Genomic DNA, 20,422 nt, shown 5'->3' with positions numbered 1-20,422 from the left:
TTAAAGGAGGGTTTACTATTTTTCCATTTGCTACAGTGAAGATGATATATATATATATATATATATATATATATATATATATATATATATATATATATATATTTATCCATATAATAGCGAATGTGAGAGATATCAAACTGCCCTCAGTCTTAAGCAATAACCAATTACTTATCGCACCAAAATCTTTGGGAAAAAGGAGAATCTCCTTTTTCCCAAATATTTAACTCCTTAGGAGATAGAAAAAACATGTGGTCTAAGGTTTCTTCATTCTCACCACAAAAAGTACAAGGGTCCACTTATAACCTTTTTTTTAAGGAATGCAGCTGTTGGATAAATTCTATTATCTTAAAATGACTTTCTTTAACATTTGGTGAAATGGGCCACTTGATAAATTTACGGGTAGGCCTACGTTTATTGACTGGGATCTACCCCTCATAGTCATAAAACACCTTAGATTTCAAAAAAGTTCTTATTACATTTCTTATCATATAGTTTACTGTTCAAAAACTAAATCTGGTAATATTGCCTTAACATTTGCATACATTAAGACACTTAATTAACTTAAACATAGGTACCGCAATCCCTTTACATTGCCTTTTGAATTCTCGATGACAGTAATCAACCACCTGCAGTTTGTTACAATTAGCTCGGACCAGGCTCGGACCATTGACATATATATAAGGCTCGGACAGGGAAAGAAAGAAAAAGGTTTGTCACGTGATGAGTCAGCTGACATTCTGTGCCTTTTACAAGACTGGGCAGCAGAGACTCGCATCATAACAAGTAGACTTCAGTGTGCTTCCGACCGATGAGCATACGGCAGGGCGTCTTCTTCTTGTGTCAGTAGCCCACTATTTGTGGAAGTTGGAGCGGGACTGTGTTGGATCTCCTGACCGGCCTGTGTTCACCGCTCCCGGGGAAGACGTCGACGGCCCTCCAGCACTTTTTGACAGGTATGTTACAGTGGCAGAGGAGTAGCTAGCTAGCTACTCAACTTTGTTAGCAGGCGGTTCTACCGGTTTGTGTCATGGCCCCTTCAATGTGTAAGTTGAGGTGTTAAACTGCCGCTGAGTGTTAACGTTACATTACTTCCTTTACGCAACCCGCCTTTCGTCCTGTCCCCACAGAGGCTGCCAACAAACTGTTTTCGGAGGACCTTGCACCTGCTGTCAGTTAGGACAATGAGGCTCCCAACGCTGCTGTCCTCTTTCGGGCTGATAACCTGCACTCTGGTTTTAATGTTGCCGCTGTTTGGGTCCTGTCATCCAGCACCGACCTCAGAGGAGCCAAGGCTGGTGTTCATGAATCAGTTTAGCTTTCTAAAGGTCGGATTTAACTGGAGAAATGTCACCTGCCCCTTGTGCAAAGCCATCTTCACCATCCTTGATATCGCCCTTCTGGTAATGTTTGAAGATGTTTCTTACTCTACTAACGTTACACTATCCTAAGAGGATGCTAGTGCACTTTCGAGAATGTGAAATCCTGTAGGAGAGAAAAATATCTTTTAAAAAAATACTACATTATCTTAAATTCCATCAAATTAAGTTGAAAAAAGCCCTAACAGTTGTTTTAGCCAACAGTTTAGTCCAGGAAGTCAAATATTTAACTGTCCTAAGCAAAACAAAAATCGGTAAGTAGTGGGCAAACAGAAACTGAGAGGAAATGTGCAATATATTTAAAAATACAGTTGCCGTTACACATGTACTGTATCATTAGCAAGGTCATTTTCATAGTATCCTGTAGATTTATTTGCTGGTTTACAAGATCCTTCTAGCTGAAACTAATGATTACACTTCTCAGTGTAACGCACAATTCAACAGAACCACAAACTAAAGGCCCCCCCCCCCCCCCCCCAAAAAAACTGAATAGTATAACCTGGTTGGAGTCAAGATTAAGATATACTCTACTGTAAAAATGACCTGGATAACATTAATGAAAGAGAGATGTTTTTTTTTTTTTTTTTTTTTTTAAATGCAGCTAGGCGTTGTTCCTGTTTTCTGTTTGCTTCTCTTAGTTCTTTGTATAACCAGTGCAAAGATGTCTGACCTCCTATAGTAGCTTGATCTGTGGGCTAAAAGGTTGCTTTAACTCCTGGTTAGATGTCACTGATTGTTGTAGCATCTCTGTTTTGAATATGTTAATATCAAGAGAATTTATTTCTTGAAAATTGGGATGGGAGTACGGTTAGGTTGGTAAGATGATAATCTGACTAATATCATGTTGCTTAATGCAAACATACTACAAAGTTAAAACCAATTATACTGTGATTAACTAATACAGGGTTACTCAAGTTTGCAAACAAATGCAGCATTTGACACTAAGGCCTACATATGGAGAAGGTTGTTTTCCTGTTCTGCCCCTTGAAAACCTAATTTCCTTTTTTCATATGCCCTGGTGTTTATAGTTGATTCAGCCCAAAAACATCCTTGAGACATCTTGGTCATACGGTCTCTTTGTTGACCTCAAGTGCTCCTGTTCAATGGCAACAGCTGTTGACCTCCAAAAAACATGCTTTCTAAACCGGCCAGATTAATTTTTATTCAAATCAAAAGTGTATATAGTACATTTCAATGCTGCACCCGTGCAAGTGTGTGACTTGTGCATAATGTCAAGTGTTATGTGGTCTAGTGGGGGGATTCAGCTTTGCTTGTTTTTCAGGAAGTGGTTTTGTCATCAGTCAGTGAAGCATCATGTCCAAGGACCTTTCAGATGAATCTTTACATGAAATTATATTTTCACATCTCTTTGCCCCTAGAGTGACTCCAATGAAGAGCGAGTGGCCCGTGCAGTAGGTGAGGCGTGTATCCGTTTACATCTGGCTGATGAGCGTGTGTGTCGAGAAATAACGGAGTTGTTCCGGGATGACTTCATCCGGGCTCTGCAGCAGTCCTTGCTGTGGCCCACTGAAGCGTGCTCCCTGCTGGTGGGCCCTTCCTGTGGCAAATTTGATATATATGCTGCCTGGAATATCACCTTGCCAAAGGTCCCTAAGCCCCCTGTTACACCACCCTCTCCTCCCAAACCTGGTTCTCCACAGAGCAGGGTCCTGTTTCTAACTGACGTCCACTGGGACCAGGTGAGTGTTAAGACATGAGCCAAAGCAGAAGAGAACTGAAATAATCACCCCACGGCAATTGCTGGTACACCAGATCCGGTTATACTGCAGTATAAATTCAAGCACCACAGTGCTAACAGCTATGTTAAAGTTACTGATTTACTTGAAATAAATGTTACCGTTTTTACCAGGACATTTTGAATGACTAACCAGAAAACGATAGGACTGTGGGCACTTGACTTTGCTTTGGATCAAGCCCTGCTTCTAAAAAAATAATCCTCTCCACTGACAGGAGTATGTAGCTGGCAGCGCTGCAGACTGCAAAGACCCTCTGTGTTGTCGTAAAGACTCCGGCTATCCCAGCTGGAGGCGAAGGGAGGCTGGGTACTGGGGGACCTACAGTAAGTGTGACCTGCCTCTATGGACGGTGGAGAACCTCCTGGAAAATGCTGCCAGAGACGGACCCTGGGACTGGGTGTACTGGACAGGAGACATACCAGCGCACAATGTCTGGTCTCAGACCAGGAAACAGCAGCTGTCAGAGCTTACGGTCATCTCCAGGCTCATCAACAAGTAATGTTTCTTTAGGATTAACTTTGAGGTTGTTTTTTTTTTTTTTTTACACAAAAGAGACATAATTTCTCTTTCACACATAACATAGTGGATGTGCAGGACTGCAGATAACTTTACCACTTAGCTGTTAGTTATTAAATCAAATAACTTGTAAAACATGTTGAAATGTCAGACCTTTCAACCTTGTTGCTGGTTTTTGACAGCTGAGGCCTGTACTACGAAGCAAGATTTGGCGTTACCGAGGTAACCCTGGGTTGATTGAACTTGTTAACCACTGGCGTCGTGACACCGCTTATGCTGGACCGCGGTTGTTGGGTGAAGCCGGGGTAACTGAAATAAATCCAGGACATGTTGATCTTGATTTAGTAGTGCAGGGGTCCTCTATTGGAATTTGTGGATAAACCAGTTTCTCTAATTTAACCTCAAAGTGGTCTTGTACTCTGACTCCGAACATGTTTAACATTTGGGATGTTATGTCATGTTACCTTGAATAGATCCAAACCGCTGCTGACTCTCTCCTCTTCCTCCCATCTTCTTTCCAGACACCTGGGACCTAATGTGACCGTTTACCCTGCTGTAGGGAACCACGAGAGTACGCCAGTGAACAGCTTCCCACCACCCTTCGTTCATGGCAACAGATCATGCGCCTGGCTCTACGATACAATGGCAGAGGAATGGGCACCATGGTTACCAGAGCAGGCTTTGAAGACTTTGAGGTTTTTGATCTTTGTTTTATTATATCTTAACATGGATGTATGGATGGACATTGTCGTGCGGGTCAGGCCACCATGCAGATAAGATGGAAGTGCTGTTAAAGACAAAGTAAAATCAAGTAACGTTATTTATTTAACGTTATTTATTTAGTTTTTATCATAAACCGTTTTATTTCAGATCTTTGTACTTGCAATTTTACTTTGCAAAACAGTGGGATGTGAACTACAACCAAGCAGAAGTGGTCACATTTACAGAATATTTTTCCCTAGAAAGAGGATTTGGAATGTTGATGGGTGCCCACAGAGCTGAATTTGACATTCTGAGTCCTTCAGCTATGTTTTTGGGTGTAATTTCAGATATGGAGGATTCTACACAGTGGAGATTCAGCCTGGTCTAAGGTTGGTCTCTCTCAACATGAACTTTTGTGCCCGAGAAAACTTCTGGCTGATGGTGAACTCTACAGATCCTGCTAACCAGCTGCAGTGGCTGGTTCATATTCTCCAGGCCAGTGAGGACAAGGGAGAGAAGGTGAGTGGAGCAGCAGAAACAAAAGATGGCCGAAGACGTTGCGTCTGTTCGGTCGCTTTGTAAAGCTGATCGAACACTGGGCTTTATTAATGAGGCTCAGGCCTATGTCCCACTTTTGCCATGTGCTTCATGCTAAATTTGGATAATGACTATGGCATTCTCATTTTACTTTCCTGTAGTCACGGGTACTGAGCATGCAGTTGCAATAAAACACTTTACTAGTGCAATAATCTTCTACGTGGTGTAATTTCCTCCTTTTTTTATTTAGGTACATATCATTGGTCACATCCCCCCTGGCCTGTGTCTTGGCAGCTGGAGCTGGAACTACTATCACATTGTCAATAGGTAGTTACATAGACCATTTCAACCAATAGATGCTGAAGTTGTTGTGCAGTAAAGACAATTGCAGTTACAGTACACCATTTCTGTATCCTGGTTTACTTGCTGTTGTCACTGAGAAGGGGACACAAAGTTCTCAACACTAAACGGGGGTTTCTTGTTAATGTACGATGTTTCAGACTAGTGAATGGAACACTCATCTCCCCAATGTCAGTTTATAGCTCTTGGTATAATTAGCAGATTTGAAGATGATTAGTCAAATAAACATGGTTAACATATTACTGGCAACACTTGTTTCACATCCTCTGTTTGCATGGCTAATATGCAGGGTTTAAGCAGCTGCATGCAGCTTTCTGCAACCTACAAATTAAAAGAGATGAGAGAAGTTGTACAGCGGCCTCTTTCTTGTTTAACACTCAATTTCTTTTTTCCCCAGATATGAAAGTACAGTTACTGGACAGTTTTTTGGCCATACACACATGGATGAGTTCCAAATGTTTTATGACGAGGCAACCATGACTCGCCCATTGGGAGTTGCATTCATTGCTCCCAGTGTCACTACTTACATTAATCTTAACCCAGGTGAGGTTATAAACTACTTGAGTGATCTCCCAACATTTCAGAAGCAACACACAGCTAACTTTTTCTTCTTTTTTTCTTTCTCTATGCAGGTTTTCGTGTCTACTACGTTGATGGGAATTACAAAGGTAGCTCTCGGTTGGTGCTTGACCATGAAACCTACATCCTCAACCTCACAGAGGTAAACCACAGTCCCGGAGCGCCAAGTAGCCCAGAACAGAACCCCAAATGGACACTGCTGTACCGTGCCACTGAGGCCTATGGTCTCACCAGTCTGTTTCCTTCCGACTACGACGGAATGATGCGGACCTTTATCAGTGATGACCGGGTCTTCCAGAAGTTCTGGTACTTAAGACATAAAGGACATGTGTCAGAGCCCTGCAAGGAGACATGCAAAACGTCATTGCTCTGCTTTCTGCGAAGCGGGAGGTACGATGAGCTGGAGCAGTGCGACCTCTACTATGGTTTTGGAGGAAAGTTGGCCCGGGCTGCCAGAAAAACCCTCTGTTGACCTTAGGAAGTTTGCATGGAGAGAGAATGCAATATGACCAAATATGAAATGTAGCTGAAAAATGTATTTTTCTTGTTGCTGGTTAGTCAACAAGGATTGTATGTGTTTGAAGTCACCTGAGCCATTACTCATTTCTTTGAATTTAGATTGTGTGATCCTGACACGTCTGAAGAGTTATGCCTTGTGTTATCAGTAATGTTTTTACAAAGACATCGGATTGTGATTGCAACAGGCCTAGGGTTTGTCAGCTACCGTTCTGCCCAATTTTGTGAAAACTGCTTGAAATTATCCTGAAAGGTGTTGTGTTTACTTGAAATGCACAGAATTGCAGCAGTTAGGTTGTTTATTTTTATGAATTTGGCAGTTCTATTGTGCTGGGTGCCTTGTATCAGGAAAATGGTTAGAAATATCTATCCTTAACAGCATTCTTGAAACCTCAAAATGCTCCACAATGCAATGTTCACATATTTGCTGGGATTTGAAGGTTGTAAAGCAAATTAATAGGCCACTTTTTTGAATTTGGTGAATCTCAGCCATCACTTATAAGCTTTGCAGAGTTGCTACGCAGCACACAGTATCTTCACTCAATTATTTTTGACTTTCTTCAGCAGCACTTTGTCAGTATTCATCCTAATTCTTAGCACCACCTGCCTCAGCAAAGACGTCTTTAAACCTTAACAAGGAACAGTATTTCTCATGAAGGTTTACTTCCTTTTGCACTTTAAAAAACTGTTTTGGCTAGTTAACATCTAGGTTTGATAGACTGAAAGTGTGACAAGAACTGGGAAGGCTCTTGTGATATGCAACCTGTCGTGTAACATGACAAGTAATACAACTTGTAAAATCAGCAAACATTTGGAGTGTATAAAATTATAAATAAAATGTATATTATGAAAGATGTAATTTAATATTTGTCTACTTGTTTGGCTTGCTGTGAAGGAATAAACAGAATACAAATTTAAAGTTGTAATACATTGGTGAAATTTCTCAAAACGAAGGGTACTTTCAACTGCTTTTTATTCTGTAATGTAACTAAGACTCAATGTCAGATTTTTAAATTCTATTTTAGGACACCCAAAAGAACCCACATGCATACAGATGCAACTGATTCAATGGAATATATAACATTTAATGGTAATCTCTACATCTCCATTATAAATTTCAGTTTAAGTCCCACATGACTCTTGAGAGCAAAACTGCAGTCCATATGATTTGACTCAGTGGAGTACTCCACTGTCCTTTTAGATCATACATTCTAAACAAGTAATTTTATGCCTCTCTTCAATTTTAACACTGCACTCTCGTTCATTTGAGTGTGTCCAACCTACTGATTTCTGCTCACAATTAAAAGCACAACTGTCACAAGCCATTTGTTCATCTTTCTGAAGGGCTTTTATTATGGTTCTGAGAAGAACATAGTGACCCCAAAGTCCTCCTTGTACAGGTCCCAGGTTTTTGGTTTGTGTGGGTTGTCTAGCTCCTCCCTGGGTAGAAACAGCCTGTGGAGAGTTTAGAGGGAATGTGTTGAGTTTGAATGAGTTCAGTCGGCAACACAATATGAAAAGTTTGAATCAAGGAGCTAAAGAAATGATTGCATCAGAAACCTACTTGTTGTCCTCTATGAAGGAGGTATTGAACCAGAAGTAGAACGGAACATCTTCGTATCCTTTTGGAAGACCCTGAGGGGAATGATTAAACCAAAATAAAGTGAATCATTAGACACTCCAGCTAAATGCAGTATGCTAATATGCAATTTAAAAGGTGTAAATGCAAACACTCACTGCACTGGATTCAAACATGATCTTCACATCCCCTTCAACCACAGGCCCATTCTGTAGGCTGATGACTGCTGCATTAGCACCCACATCCGGAAACACCTATATAAACAAAATAACACAATCACACATTCAACCAATGAATGAGTGCATGCTGTGTCGAGTGTGTGAGACTTACTGTACAGTTCTCCTGTTTGGCACACACACATTGAAATACCAGCTCTTTCTTCACAATTATCTTCACCTTGAGATCACTACCATCACCTTTACCCACACCTGGGTGAGAGGGGGGAGGAAGCAGATATACATAATACCACAGGCACAAGAGATATGTAAAGGATAAAGTTATGTGTTGGGAGTGCCCTGCTGGTTAGCTGGGTTCTACCTGCTATGGAATGGATGCGGATGCTCTTGATCCGGAGGCTTTGAGGTGGAGGCAGCTGTCTATTGAACTTGTCCTTCATGATCTCGTAGTACCCCACGTACCGGCTCTGTGGATCAACACACAGCAGAGCTAAAACATCTTTACCAAATGATCCCAGGTTTTATTATTAGGTAAACTTTTCTATACTGACAATCTATTCAAATCGTCATAAACTCTCCAGAGTAATCATGAGCTTATAGCAAGTGTATACACTGTATGTGCTGTACATAATACAAATAAATATGATATACACTAGATATGGTAAATGATGAGACTGCTAGGAATTGTATAATCTTCTTAAACTACTTTGATGGCATAAGTTCTAAGAAAAAAAAAAAGTGAGTCCTGTCTATGTGCTTCTTTCACCCCTTGTCTGCCATTGTTTAATTTTTCATACTACCACTGGAAGGCACCAGTCAGACTTTTTTCAAATTCTACACAAAGTCCTAAAATGGGGGAGTTCTAATAAATGCCTCTATTAAATAAATAGTCTGTTAGTTTGGCCCCTGAGTGACTTGTTCTTACCTGAGAGGGAGTCTCCACTCCCTGAAATTTGGAGCTCTGACTCTTGTCTGTCCTCCTCTCACCAAAATACTCCAGACTTTCCTGGTGGACAAACAGAAATCAATGTAAGGAAGTGTTTGAAAATGTTTTGCTCATTTATTAACCCTTCCATGACCAAATCTCATATGTACCTGTGCGCTCTCAAACTGGTCGCTGTCAATAAACCAGGTGCACACCATAGTACCTGTGCGTCCTGTGAACGAGAGCAGTAGAGGGTAAACTAAGAGTGAAAGTTACACACATTCAGCAACTGTACACTAAACTAATGTCTTTGTTCAACTCAAATAATTCCCTAAATGAGAATGAAACAAGTCAGGATCTTTTGGAATCACCTTTCCCTCCTTTACAGTGAATAGCGATTATGTTTTTGGGATCAGCGGACATCCACTCCCTCACGTTTGCTGTGTATTTTAGCATGTCCCTGAGACACATAGTAGAACATACAATGATAAAGACATTGAGATAACCTGGCAAACTACTGTACAACACATAATGCTAGTTAGTGATACATCCTGTTTCTGTATGTGTTCATAATACTTTACAGAAATATTACACACACCTAGACAAAACTGTGCAAACACGCAAGATAAGATAAACTTGGTTGACAGCACACAGGGAAATTTAAGTGCAATTTGCAGGCATTATGGTTGTGTCAATAATGTCAACCTAATGCATCGATACCATTAGAATAACAAAAGGTGTGTAGCTGTAATCCAAAGTGCTTCAGTATAATTACGAACAAAAGGGGGAGGTGAAACAAAACATTATACAGAAAATGTTACACACTCCAACGAAGGGACGTTGTGGTCATCAATAAACACCCGTTCAACCTTGTAGTGGAAAAACTGGGGGTCGTAGCCTTTCTCACCTGGAAACAAAAGATAACGTTGACATGGTTTGTGTGGTTCTACATACAAAGGAATGCAGTGCACGTGACGAGAGGAGGTGCCAACTTACTGCACAGGTTGTAAACTTTATAGTGGTCTTGGTGTTTAGTGTCCAGGAATCTCGCCACTTCCTGCACAGCAAGAGAACAGGAATTATGTTATAAGTTCCTTTTAACAATGGTGCGTATGAATAGATTCATTTTTAAATTGGTGAGCGTATTTAGATTAAAACCATCAAAAGTTAGTAATGCATGTACCCTGGTTGTGTCAGACTTACCCTGATTGGATTCCTGTAGAATGACTGCTTCCCGGAGGAGGGGAAAGACATGGCAATGACACGGTCTACAGAAGATGTAAACAAATGTTCCACTTCTTAAAAAGGGTGTCATTTTTTTAGTCATATATATTTTAGTCATGCATTTTTTTACATGCATTTATGGTGGGCGTTTTGCATTACACAGCATGTAACAACTACCTGTGACATAGGTAAGATCAAGATCAAATCCATCCTTCTGATAACGGCGCTTGTTCTCAGAAACCTGAGAAAAATAGCAGGTCAATGATTAGGAAGTAGTAGACCTCTTCTCTCTTGATGCCAACCCGAATTCTACAAAGCTGCAATCCTCCAGGAGACTCCAGTGAACTTCACTACATTAGTTATTCACAGTTTTCAATGCATCCATGGTGAGGAGCTTACCATCCTCCTGGTGACCTTCTCCAGCTCTTTCCTCTGAGCTGCCAGTCTGAAAACTCTCACCAGGATTATTATTCTCAGGAAACGGAGAAATGTCACCACCCTGATGAAAAAAAAAAAAAAAAAGAACTTATGAATCAATTAACAAATGTAAACATCTTAATGGCATTGGGTATAATGTAGTATTATAAAAAGGTATTTATAAAAAAATTATAAAAACAATAATATGGTATTAATCAGTATTTTTAAGATATTTTTAAGTATATTCAAAATGTGTTCAATAATTTTTTGATGTTCCCTGTATTGATTGTTAGTTGTTCAGTCTGGGTTAAACAAAACGGATTATTTCAATGAAATACTCTGCTCGTTATGAAACGTTTAGAAAGAAAAATGATGTCTATCACAATCACAATCTCGCAATATCATTATTAAATAAATAAAAAAATCCACTGAAGCATTCACATTTTTATTGCCTAAATCCTTGCAAAATATTTAGAGCTCCCAAAGGAAAAATAATCTTTGTTTTTGCAGTATTTAAAAGGGTTCCCAAAATGTGAAAGTACTACTGTAATAATAGTCTTAAAGGCCCTGCTCGCCCACACAGGTGTTTTAATTACTGTGGCTGATGAGACAGCCAGGTGAAAGCTGGGAATTCCGTGATGTCAACAAACTCTACGGAGAGAGGTGTAAAGGGTCCCACCTCACAGGTGCAACCAAACTAACAGGAGAGTGAGGGAGATTAAATTGTCCATTAAAGAGTTAAATTGAGCACAGTTTATACACAGTCATGAGAAGAGGTCTAATCAGGCAACATAAGTGAAAACTCCTGTGTGGGTGGACTATGAATGTGTGAAGGCTAAACTGAACAACAATTTGTGGATTATTATAAACTAAACCTTTATACCCAAATTCAAATCGTCCTTGAAGCCTCCATGTACTTTTATGATTCTTTATCCACTTTACAAAAAGACCAAATGTCCAACACAACAGTTTGAGCCATTTCTAGTGATATTACATGTCCGATAGCTGGGGAAAGCAGGTACCTGGGGATGAGCTCGACTCCTGACAGGTCAGTGAAGGTGTAGATCATGGTCACCACCAGCGTGATAACCACAACACAGGCATCTATGATGTTCAGCATGGAGCGGAAGTAAACTTTGAACCTAAAATTTGGTTAATTGAACACAACATGAGAGAATTTCCATGCTGTTGGAAAAAACAGCCCAGATCATGCAACTAATAGTATGTGCCTAAATCTAACATTACTGTAGTAGGAAGTATTTATTCAGTGACACTGCTAGTACTCTGAGTCATTATGTTTTCCAAGGAGAAGCCCCATACATGCCATACATTTCCTGTCCAGCTTCCTCTCATAACTTCCTGTTTAACAGCTAATCACTTTTGGTTTCTGCTGACAGCGGACTCCGGGAATGTTTGTGTCACTCTTTCAAAAGATTTCTGGTTCTCACATTTACTAGCAAGTTTACAATATTTTGCAATCTATTACAGCAAAACCACAAACTAGTGCCTGAATGAACTCCCTTCTAACACAGTGTCAGCTAATAATTAACATAAGCTTCACAAAGGTAAGATTTAAAAGTGGCTATACTACTACACAACTGCATGCAAGGCCTTCCTTTCTCACTCACCCTTCTACATAGACCCGCAAGAGAACGTCAGCAAGAAAGAAGAGGGAGATAGTGAGGGACACGGCCTCTAAGGCATCTCCAACCTCTCTGCTCTTGGCTGGCAGGGATAAGTCCACAATGACCAGCACAAAGTCCACTAGGATCAATATCACTCCAAATATACTAGAAGAAAAGACAACATCATCAAACACTACCAGGCAATTAAAGAACCATCATTGTCCTCCAAAAGAGTTTGCAAAACACACTCACCGAAATCCAAAGGACATAACAAAAGGTGCTATTTTCTTCCGGATATTGCTGCAAAGGAGAAAAGAAAGTAATGCCTGCCAGTAAATATGCTTCTGAATAAAAGTGTTGCAAACAAAACTGTTTGGAGTGCAAGATGTATAAACTTACTGATACATTGTGTCTGGTACCACACTCTCATCCTTTCCATCGTCAATCTCCACTTTAGCATCCTCCATTTTTGCAATGTTTCTAATAGAAAAGGATAGCAAGATAGATAACATAAACGATATAAGATCTTAACAAAAAAGCAGACTAAAAAGACACACTGCCCTCCAAAACAACACCACCACGCTCACATGTCAAATAAAACAGCAGTTCAAACATTAAAACATTCCTCACCCATTTACACCTGAATCCGACCCTGGACTGAAATAGACAGAGGACATGATATCTTCCTTCTTGCTTTGTTCTTAACGTGGATTGTCTGCATTTAAAAACAAGAGTGTGAAAAGATTAAAACTCCCTTGTTCAGCATGTTGCTCCAAAGTTACAATGTTAAAAAATAAATAAATGGAAAGGCAAGCTAGAGGACAAAAACGTTGTGTCCTGTACTGAAATTAAATACTGCATCTCTTTCACATAAATCCCCCCTTTTGAAAGAAAAACAAATCATGATCAACATCCTGGGTGCATTAGTGCTTCCTAGAACTTATCCCATAGCATCCAGTGTTTACAGCATTCCTGAGTCCTGCCTTCGGTGCATAGCAAGGAAGAAGTAGTTAGCAAGTTGCTTAAGAAAGTATCCAGAATGCAATATTGCCTATAGGAAAAATGAAAACATCCAGCTAGATTCAACAACACAAACCACCCGCCTTTCAGCTCCTCTTTTCCTCTTTTCTTTTCAGCACCTTCCCACAGTCTCTTCCTCTCCTTTGGTTTCCCCGTTGAAACCAAATTAGCCCCAAAAACTCTAATCTAAACTCTCAGCGCCTGCTTACCGTTAGGACTGTCATTCGTGAAATTATACGGGAGTTTGTCTTGTGACTTCTTGTGAGGACAAAGGAAGACGGTTCAAAGGTTAACCGGGTAGATTTTCTTCTTTTTTTTCATTCGCTATTCCTCTTCGTTTTTTTGCAAGCGTAAGAGTTTCGGACTTCCTGGAGCTCAGTGAAAAAACCTCTGCCCTCCTTTTCCTCGCTACTCTTTACTCATCTTTCTTATCAGAACCACACGAAAACTGACTTAGTCTGTGACCAACCTTCCTGTACAAAGCTTTTTTTTAACCAGTGCTAGTATTCGCATTAAAATGCCAGCCAACCGGCTTCTACTGCCCTCTCCCATCTCCCTCCTCTCTGTAACATCTGTTTTTAATTGTTGCGCATTCTCAAAAAGCCCTATCCTGTTGCGAGTATAATGGCATAATGTTAAAAAATTGACAGCAAGTGCTTTTTTGTTGTAACATTTTTAACTAACGTGTGTAAATTATATTTTATTTAGTTAAATGCATGCCGTTATAAAACGTTTGGCAAAACCAAGGGAAAGGCTGAATTAAAGTAAGATGCCGCAGACCAAGGTAGAACAATATAATAACAATATTTTTTTTTTTTTTTCAATTGCCTAAAGTCATGGTTGAAGACATAGCATTAGGCTATCACAGTCATTCATTTTTTTTTTAAATGACGTAGTAAAAATGTAGATTTGATATGGGTGTCTTTTCAATAAAAAAATATTTAAACCGTGTTGTTTAAAACACAGGTTTTTTTTACCACCGACTACAAACCAACACAAGAGGGAGCCATATCCACAGCACTTGAAGTGGATTTACTGCTTTGTTCAAATCATTGTGGATTTAATGCATCACTTGGGTCTTTTGGCTGTTGGTTGGACACATTTAAAGGTCCCATGGCATTTCACTTTATGAGTTTTTCTTAACATTAATATGAGTTCCCCCAGCCTGCCTATGGTCCCCCAGTGGCTAGAAATGGTGATAGGTGTAAACCGAGCCCTGGGTATCCTGCTCTGCCTTTGAGAAAATGAAAGCTCAGATGGGCCGATCTGGAATCTTCTCCTTATGAGGTCATAAGGAGCAAGGTTACCTCCCCTTTCTCTGCTTTGCCCACCCAGAGAATTTGGCCTGCCCATTAGAAAGAGAGACATCGTGGCTTTCAAACGAGCAAAGTGGCAGTTGGTCAAGGCCACACCCGCCCCCCACCCTCCACCTTGCCCCCCCCCCTCCTCAATAGCTACATGCAGAAATGGCACATGGGAAAGCTCATTGTGGGACTGGCTCTAGTGGCTGTAATTCTGCACCAAGGCTGAATTTCGGGAAAGACTTCAGATACAGTATTAGGGGACCACTAAGGTCTATATAAAAGCATCCAAAGAGCACCATGTCATGTTTAATCAACATCCTTTCCCATATCCCTTTTCCATGTAGGCTACTCTAACTTTGCTGTAGCTACTGCAAAACAACCCCTGGGTTTCTGTTTATTGAAGACACCATATGTCCTTTGGGAGTGCAATGAACATAAATCATTAATTTAAGGAAAATAATATACACATTTTAGAATGATTTTATTTACCAAAAAAGGAGAGAAAAATAAGGACAGTACTTTGTCAGTACATCAAACTGGCTCAAAAGTTCATTGTTTGGTAAGGTTGTCGAGTCTGGATCCTCTAATATGGACCATGCAGAACCAGCCCAGTCTATAAATAATACTGACACATTTTCAGAGGAAAAGAACACTGCACCTGGCAAAAACAAGCAGAAGCACCGTGAAATGAAGGTAGGCTGGTGGTGCAGAGATTTTGAAGAAAGTTTGAAGAATTGAAGTATCAGTTTATTCTTTAATCTTAATTATGTGTTTATAATTTCAGACTGATATTGCAGCAAAAGACTTCTTCCTAGAAGTCATGCCAGTGTTGCTGTTGCTGGCTTTGGTGTGCCCAACCATGGCCTCTTCTACACCAGTGTCAGTAAGTAGCTTATCCAACTCTTTAAGGGCTTCAGAATCTTAGTTATTGTATCATTGAAAATGTAAAACATATGGTTCAAAAAGCACAAATCACAGTCAGGCTTTTACATAACTGTCATTCCTAGAATGTCCAGAGTGAAAATCTGTTTAGATGCCTGCAAATGCGGCCAGCTATGCTTTTGCTGGCCCCTCTCTGTGTACCGACATAGTACAACAAATGGGTAGAAATTTCATGTATAACTTTGGTTTTCCTCATTGAAGGCAGAGGAATCATGCGGGCCAGAGGTTACAGCTCTCAAACGCAGCATAAGGAAACTGGAGAATAAACTTTTGATCGGGACTTGGCAGGTTGAGCACTTGCAAATGCACTTCCGGCCATTTCAACCTGCTTTATCTAATACTAAACCTGAAACTGACGCACCTCCCAGTGTAAACCACAACAGCAGTGGGACATTAGACAATCATGATCTGACAGTGATGAAATCACTTCCACCAGCAGGCAGTTTGATTGTCCACGACAGAGGTAAGAAAAGCTTACATCATGTCATATATGTGTTTATTTTAAGTCAAATTACAGTTTCGGATGTGCTAATTACAGAGCCCACAGTGCATGGAAGAACTATGACCTAATATGCAACATGAAGAATGTATCATGGCTTACAATGGCAACGCATTCTCATGAACGGGTTCGTGATATCAAACGAAAAGTTATGCACTAAAACGGATGATATTTAACGAAAACTAAGACCTCCGAGTGGTCACGTGACATCGGCTACTGATCGGCAGTTGCTAGCTGTTTAAGCTACTACACAGCTTCGTGCCGCCGACTAGGGTGCTCAGCATTGTGCTCTGTCAGGTCAGCGGTAGTTGGTGGTTCATTTACCCCAGAATAGGTGACTGTGAGCTGGGTACAGAGCACCGCGAGCTGCCGTTCCTGGTAATCGGTCAGCAGTTACTCCATAATGGGTGACTGTCGGCGCTGAGTGCAGAGCACCGCAAGCTGCTGGTCGTAATGCTTCGTCAGGTCAGCGGTAGCTGGTGGTCTAGTTACCCCAGAATAGATGACTGTGCGCTGGGTACAGAGCACATCGAGCTGCTGGTCATTTCGGCGAAGATTATGATTAAGTTTAGGCAGTGATGCCAGTAACGCGTTATGCCTTACTCTAATCTGACCACTTTTTTCAGTAACGAGTAATCTAACGCGTTACTATTTCCAAACCAGTAATCAAATTAAAGTTACTTATCCAAGTCACTGTGCGTTACTATTTTTGTCATTTTCCTTAGTAAAAATATATAGTTTTGCTTTCTTCTTGTGTCTCGGGGAGTGAAGTCACGTATGCGACAAGTCACGTTTTCAGCATGTGGACAGTTCACGTTTTCAGCATGTGGACAGTTCACGTGTACCACGCAGCAACACAAACGTAAACAACAATGGAGGGAGGAGAGAGATGTGTGTTTTCTAGCTGGAAATACAGTCACTATTTTGAGTTTGTGTCAGCTAAAGACGGCAATATTAAGGTTCGTTGTACACTCTGTGCTGGTGGCGACAAAGTGCTATCTAGCTACAAAAACACTACGTCAAATTTGAGGAAACATTTGGAGTCGCAGCACTGCAGTCAAACTTACAGAGCAGGTCCCACCAGGTGGTGCGAAGCAGAGAGCAGGAGGTCCCCCACCACCCACACAACAAAAGCTGAACAGTAAGTGGGGGAGGGTTGAAGAAGTTGGTCGGGCAGTATGTTGTAGAAGAAATGCTGCCCTTAAACACGGTTGACTCGCTCTCTTTCGTGCCATAATAAACCAGATCCTACTACTGGCAATGCCGAGCTGCCTCACAGTAAACCGGTTGTCATTTTTATGTCGAGGCTGTGGGGGTGTTGTCGGCAGTTGCTGCATGTAACTAATAAAGTAACTTGTAATGTAACTTTGTTACTTTTAAAATCAAGTAATCTGTAAAGTAACTAAGTTAGGGTGACCATATTTTGATTTCCAAAAAGAGGACACTCGGCCCGGCCTCGAGACAAATCCAGACCGGCTTCTCAGAGGTTAATGAACATGCTTTATTGTGTCTCAATGGTGCAAAAATATCTTCTAATAAAATAAAATTAAATTTGTAACAACCTCTAACAAAATAATAGCTCTCTTTTAAAATAAATAAATAATATGAAATAATGTTCTAAATATGATCTCTTCTGTGTTAGAAAATCCAGCTTCAACAAAATATCTCTTAATACCTTTTCAATGTAATAAGATAAATAATACCGTCCGGTCCCGACCTGGTTTTGTGACCACGGTGGGAAATCTTTAGCAGGAAACGCTTCGGCATTTTGTGTGTAATGCTGCTCCGCTGTCTGCTCTGGTCCCTGTGTATGTGCGCGTCTCAGAGCCGCCCACATGGCAGCCTCTCGGGAATTACGTCACACAACAAAGTACCCTAGTATTGTGTGCAAAGCGCCGGTCAATTCAAGTACACACTTAATGGTCCCATGAAAAACAGTGAAAACCGGACATTTTCATGAATTTATAAACCCCCAGACGCCCTGGACAGTAGGTAAAAAGTGGACGTTTGGTCACCCTAAACTAAGTTACTTTTTCAAAGTAACTGTGGCAACACTGAGTTTAGAAAAAGAAAAAGTGAGCGTCATGCGTCAACGAAAGTTTAGTTTTGCACCAAAATGTCTAGTTAAGTTTAGGAAAAGATTGTGGTTTGTATTGTAACTCTCCTAAGGAACACGCATTTCCCAGGTGAAAGTCCTAAATTGTTTTCCCCGGGAAGCGAATTCCGCTCCCTTGCTTGTAAATTCCCAGCCGCGTTCTTACAGCAGCAGTCAATGGTGCACACGCAGCAGGAAGAAAAAATGTGTAAATCATATGAATTACAGTGCTTAACTTTTCGGACATGTTCATGAGAACATCCTGACAATGGTAAGGATGATAATCAGCATTCTTTACGGTATTTTTAATGCTATTTTCCCAGACTGTTCTGAGCTGTTTGACAGACTGAGATCACCAAGCGGTTTCTACCGCATCAGACCCAAATTACACCAGGAGCCCTTTTTGGTTTACTGTGACATGGAGGATGGAGGAGGATGGACAGTGTTTCAGAAACGTCGGCATGGAAAAGTTGATTTCAACAGGTATTTGAGCAGAGAAAGCAGCCCACATGAGAAAATAATAAGTCCCAAAATCATCGCAAAACCCAGCATCGTGTGACAGTGTAGGTGTTGATCGAGCTTACAGCTGTGAGATAAAAGATCTGCCTAATTCTCTTTTTAGAGACTGGGTGGACTACAGAGATGGCTTTGGTGACTTCAAACTGTGGAATGATGAGTTTTGGTTGGGGAATGAGCACATGTATTCGCTTCTTTCAGAAGGTCAGAAATGGTTAAAATCAGTTTAATTTTTAAAATAATATTTTTCTTACAGTATCTAAATTGTCTGGTTGGTTGGCTTTTCTCTCATTTGTTGCCTTTATCTCTTTGCCCTGAAGGTAAGAACTTGGTGAAGATTGATCTAATGGACTGGGATGGCCAGAGAAGTTATTCATTTTATGAGAACTTCAGGATCACTGATGAGGCTGTAAGACAATTTTACAGTTCTGTTTCTGGGATATCAGAAGTCACTGTGATTCTCAAGAAGCATCACATGCTCAATTGTCTATTTCAGAACAAGTACCGTCTCCAGTATGGGCTGTATAGTGGGCGAGCTGGAGATGCTCTGACTGGTGGTGGGATGGTAGAGCAGTGGTCTGCTTGCCTCAGCGGAATGCAGTTCAGCACCAGAGATCAGGTTAGTCATCTATCCCTTTTTACCATTATAAGATGTATGATGCTAATAACTGCAGGATTATTCAGTATGTGCAAATGATGACTGTGATAACACCAATGGTGGTCATTGACAGGACAATGACCGCTACCTTCAGGGCAACTGTGCTCAGGAAAATAAGGCAGGTTGGTGGTTCAACAGGTGAGACCTTTCAAATAAATGTATCTTTCTTCTGCTTGAATTTGCACAAACTACTTCTCTAGAAATACTGTATGAGTTTCTGTACTGGGTTTTGTGAAGACTCATACTGGTCAAGCTAAGGACACAGTTCTTTCCAATATATTGTAAAAGAAAGATTAGTTTAGAACACAAATGCTTTAAAAATACACAAGGGTTTAATCACTTGAATTTGTCTTTTGGGGAAATGTAACATCCTAGATATTGTATATTAACCTTCTATCTACAGATGTCATGCAGCCAACCTAAATGGGAAGTTTTACCGCACAGGGAAGTACAAGGGCCAGTACGACAATGGTGTGGTGTGGGGAACATGGAAAGGCCTTTGGTATTCCCTCAGACACACCACTATGAAGGTGCGGCCTCTGGTTTTCTTGGACAACATGGGCAGTGGAGCAGGGGGAATTTAAAAACACCAGGCCCCACATTCCTGTGTGTGATTCACAGTGAAAAGAATGCGGGCAAAGACTGATGTCATGTTTTAAATTCTTTGTATTCAAATTTCTGCCTTTGCTTCATCATTTGAAACTATTATCTAATGTTGATATTACAGTATCTTCTATTTTCCAGTAAGCAATGCTTTCTATGAAGTGTATATTACTCAAACAATAAACCAAACAGCATCTTAGCCACAATGTCTCAATGACGTTCATTTTTTACTGTCCTCCAACAATAGTTACAACTGCATACTGTTCCTCTACCTTGTGCATTTTGCTGAAAAATGCTTTACAATGCTTATGTCACACATAGAAAATTGTCCCTAAACAGTAAACTAAAGTGTAGTGAGTGGTTCTCACAACAGCAGTGTTGTACAGTGGGTCTTCACAGCATGATAACAGCACATTTAGCAGTGTAGAACAAGACTAACCTGTCTTCTGTAAAGTTTTGAATACTGTTATTGATATTAAACAGAGCATTATACAGA

General features: G+C 40.6%; 3 protein-coding genes across 5 annotated transcripts; 2 read left to right on the top strand and 1 right to left on the bottom strand.

The window, feature by feature from the left end:
• Window positions 1-685: 685 nt before the first annotated feature.
• smpd1 (sphingomyelin phosphodiesterase 1) lies at window positions 686-7,207 on the top strand. The gene is made up of 9 exons (XM_028596205.1): window positions 686-953; window positions 1,128-1,400; window positions 2,756-3,076; window positions 3,348-3,628; window positions 4,171-4,344; window positions 4,699-4,870; window positions 5,139-5,215; window positions 5,646-5,791; window positions 5,881-7,207. The coding sequence occupies exons 2-9, from the start codon at window positions 1,182-1,184 to the stop codon at window positions 6,297-6,299; spliced, it is 1,809 nt and encodes a 602-aa protein (XP_028452006.1). The 5' UTR covers window positions 686-953; window positions 1,128-1,181; the 3' UTR covers window positions 6,300-7,207.
• Window positions 7,208-7,407: 200 nt separating this feature from the next.
• tpte (transmembrane phosphatase with tensin homology) lies at window positions 7,408-17,143 on the bottom strand. Of its 3 annotated transcripts, none has more exons than XM_028596209.1 (19): window positions 17,122-17,143; window positions 12,920-13,004; window positions 12,689-12,769; window positions 12,542-12,589; window positions 12,293-12,454; window positions 11,687-11,806; window positions 10,647-10,746; window positions 10,425-10,488; window positions 10,227-10,291; window positions 10,020-10,080; window positions 9,849-9,930; window positions 9,395-9,483; window positions 9,194-9,255; window positions 9,024-9,104; window positions 8,460-8,565; window positions 8,253-8,350; window positions 8,081-8,176; window positions 7,908-7,978; window positions 7,408-7,798 (listed from the first exon to the last, which is right to left on the bottom strand). In XM_028596209.1, the coding sequence occupies exons 2-19, from the start codon at window positions 12,964-12,966 to the stop codon at window positions 7,696-7,698; spliced, it is 1,536 nt and encodes a 511-aa protein (XP_028452010.1). In that variant the 5' UTR covers window positions 12,967-13,004; window positions 17,122-17,143; the 3' UTR covers window positions 7,408-7,695. The 3 variants fall into 3 exon arrangements, with proteins under 3 accessions (XP_028452010.1, XP_028452008.1, XP_028452009.1); XM_028596207.1 differs by lacking the exon at window positions 17,122-17,143 and adding an exon at window positions 13,519-13,888; XM_028596208.1 differs by lacking the exon at window positions 17,122-17,143 and adding an exon at window positions 13,393-13,512.
• On the top strand, window positions 15,267-20,125 carry fgl1b (fibrinogen like 1B). The gene is made up of 9 exons (XM_028596212.1): window positions 15,267-15,306; window positions 15,398-15,496; window positions 15,757-16,018; window positions 18,473-18,632; window positions 18,772-18,869; window positions 18,986-19,074; window positions 19,162-19,284; window positions 19,397-19,461; window positions 19,727-20,125. Exons 1-9 carry the CDS (start codon window positions 15,301-15,303, stop codon window positions 19,905-19,907), a joined length of 1,083 nt encoding a protein of 360 aa, XP_028452013.1. The 5' UTR covers window positions 15,267-15,300; the 3' UTR covers window positions 19,908-20,125.
• The last annotated feature ends 297 nt before the right edge of the window (window positions 20,126-20,422 follow it).

The sequence above is a fragment of the Perca flavescens genome, chromosome 13 (assembly GCF_004354835.1).
Source record: "Perca flavescens isolate YP-PL-M2 chromosome 13, PFLA_1.0, whole genome shotgun sequence".
Lineage (NCBI taxonomy): Eukaryota > Metazoa > Chordata > Actinopteri > Perciformes > Percidae > Perca > Perca flavescens.
Note: the sequence above shows the minus strand (reverse complement) of the source record. Positions and strands in the feature narration are given on the sequence as shown.

Bases quoted from the DNA above. Each gene is read 5' to 3' on its own strand.
- smpd1 (XM_028596205.1), top strand. From the start codon at position 1,182: ATGAGGCTCCCAACGCTGCTGTCCTCTTTCGGGCTGATAACCTGCACT. The intron at 3,077-3,347 runs GTGAGTGTTAAG...CTCCACTGACAG, and splicing joins CTGACGTCCACTGGGACCAG to GAGTATGTAGCTGGCAGCGC. The intron at 4,871-5,138 runs GTGAGTGGAGCA...TTTTTTATTTAG, and splicing joins GTGAGGACAAGGGAGAGAAG to GTACATATCATTGGTCACAT.
- tpte (XM_028596209.1), bottom strand. From the start codon at position 12,966: ATGTCCTCTGTCTATTTCAGTCCAGGGTCGGATTCAGGTGTAAATGG. The intron at 10,489-10,646 runs GTAAGCTCCTCA...TATTTTTCTCAG, and splicing joins AGAAGGTCACCAGGAGGATG to GTTTCTGAGAACAAGCGCCG. The intron at 10,081-10,226 runs GTAAGTCTGACA...CTTGCTGTGCAG, and splicing joins TCTACAGGAATCCAATCAGG to GAAGTGGCGAGATTCCTGGA.
- fgl1b (XM_028596212.1), top strand. The intron at 16,019-18,472 runs GTAAGAAAAGCT...CTATTTTCCCAG, and splicing joins TTTGATTGTCCACGACAGAG to ACTGTTCTGAGCTGTTTGAC. The intron at 19,462-19,726 runs GTGAGACCTTTC...TTCTATCTACAG, and splicing joins GCAGGTTGGTGGTTCAACAG to ATGTCATGCAGCCAACCTAA.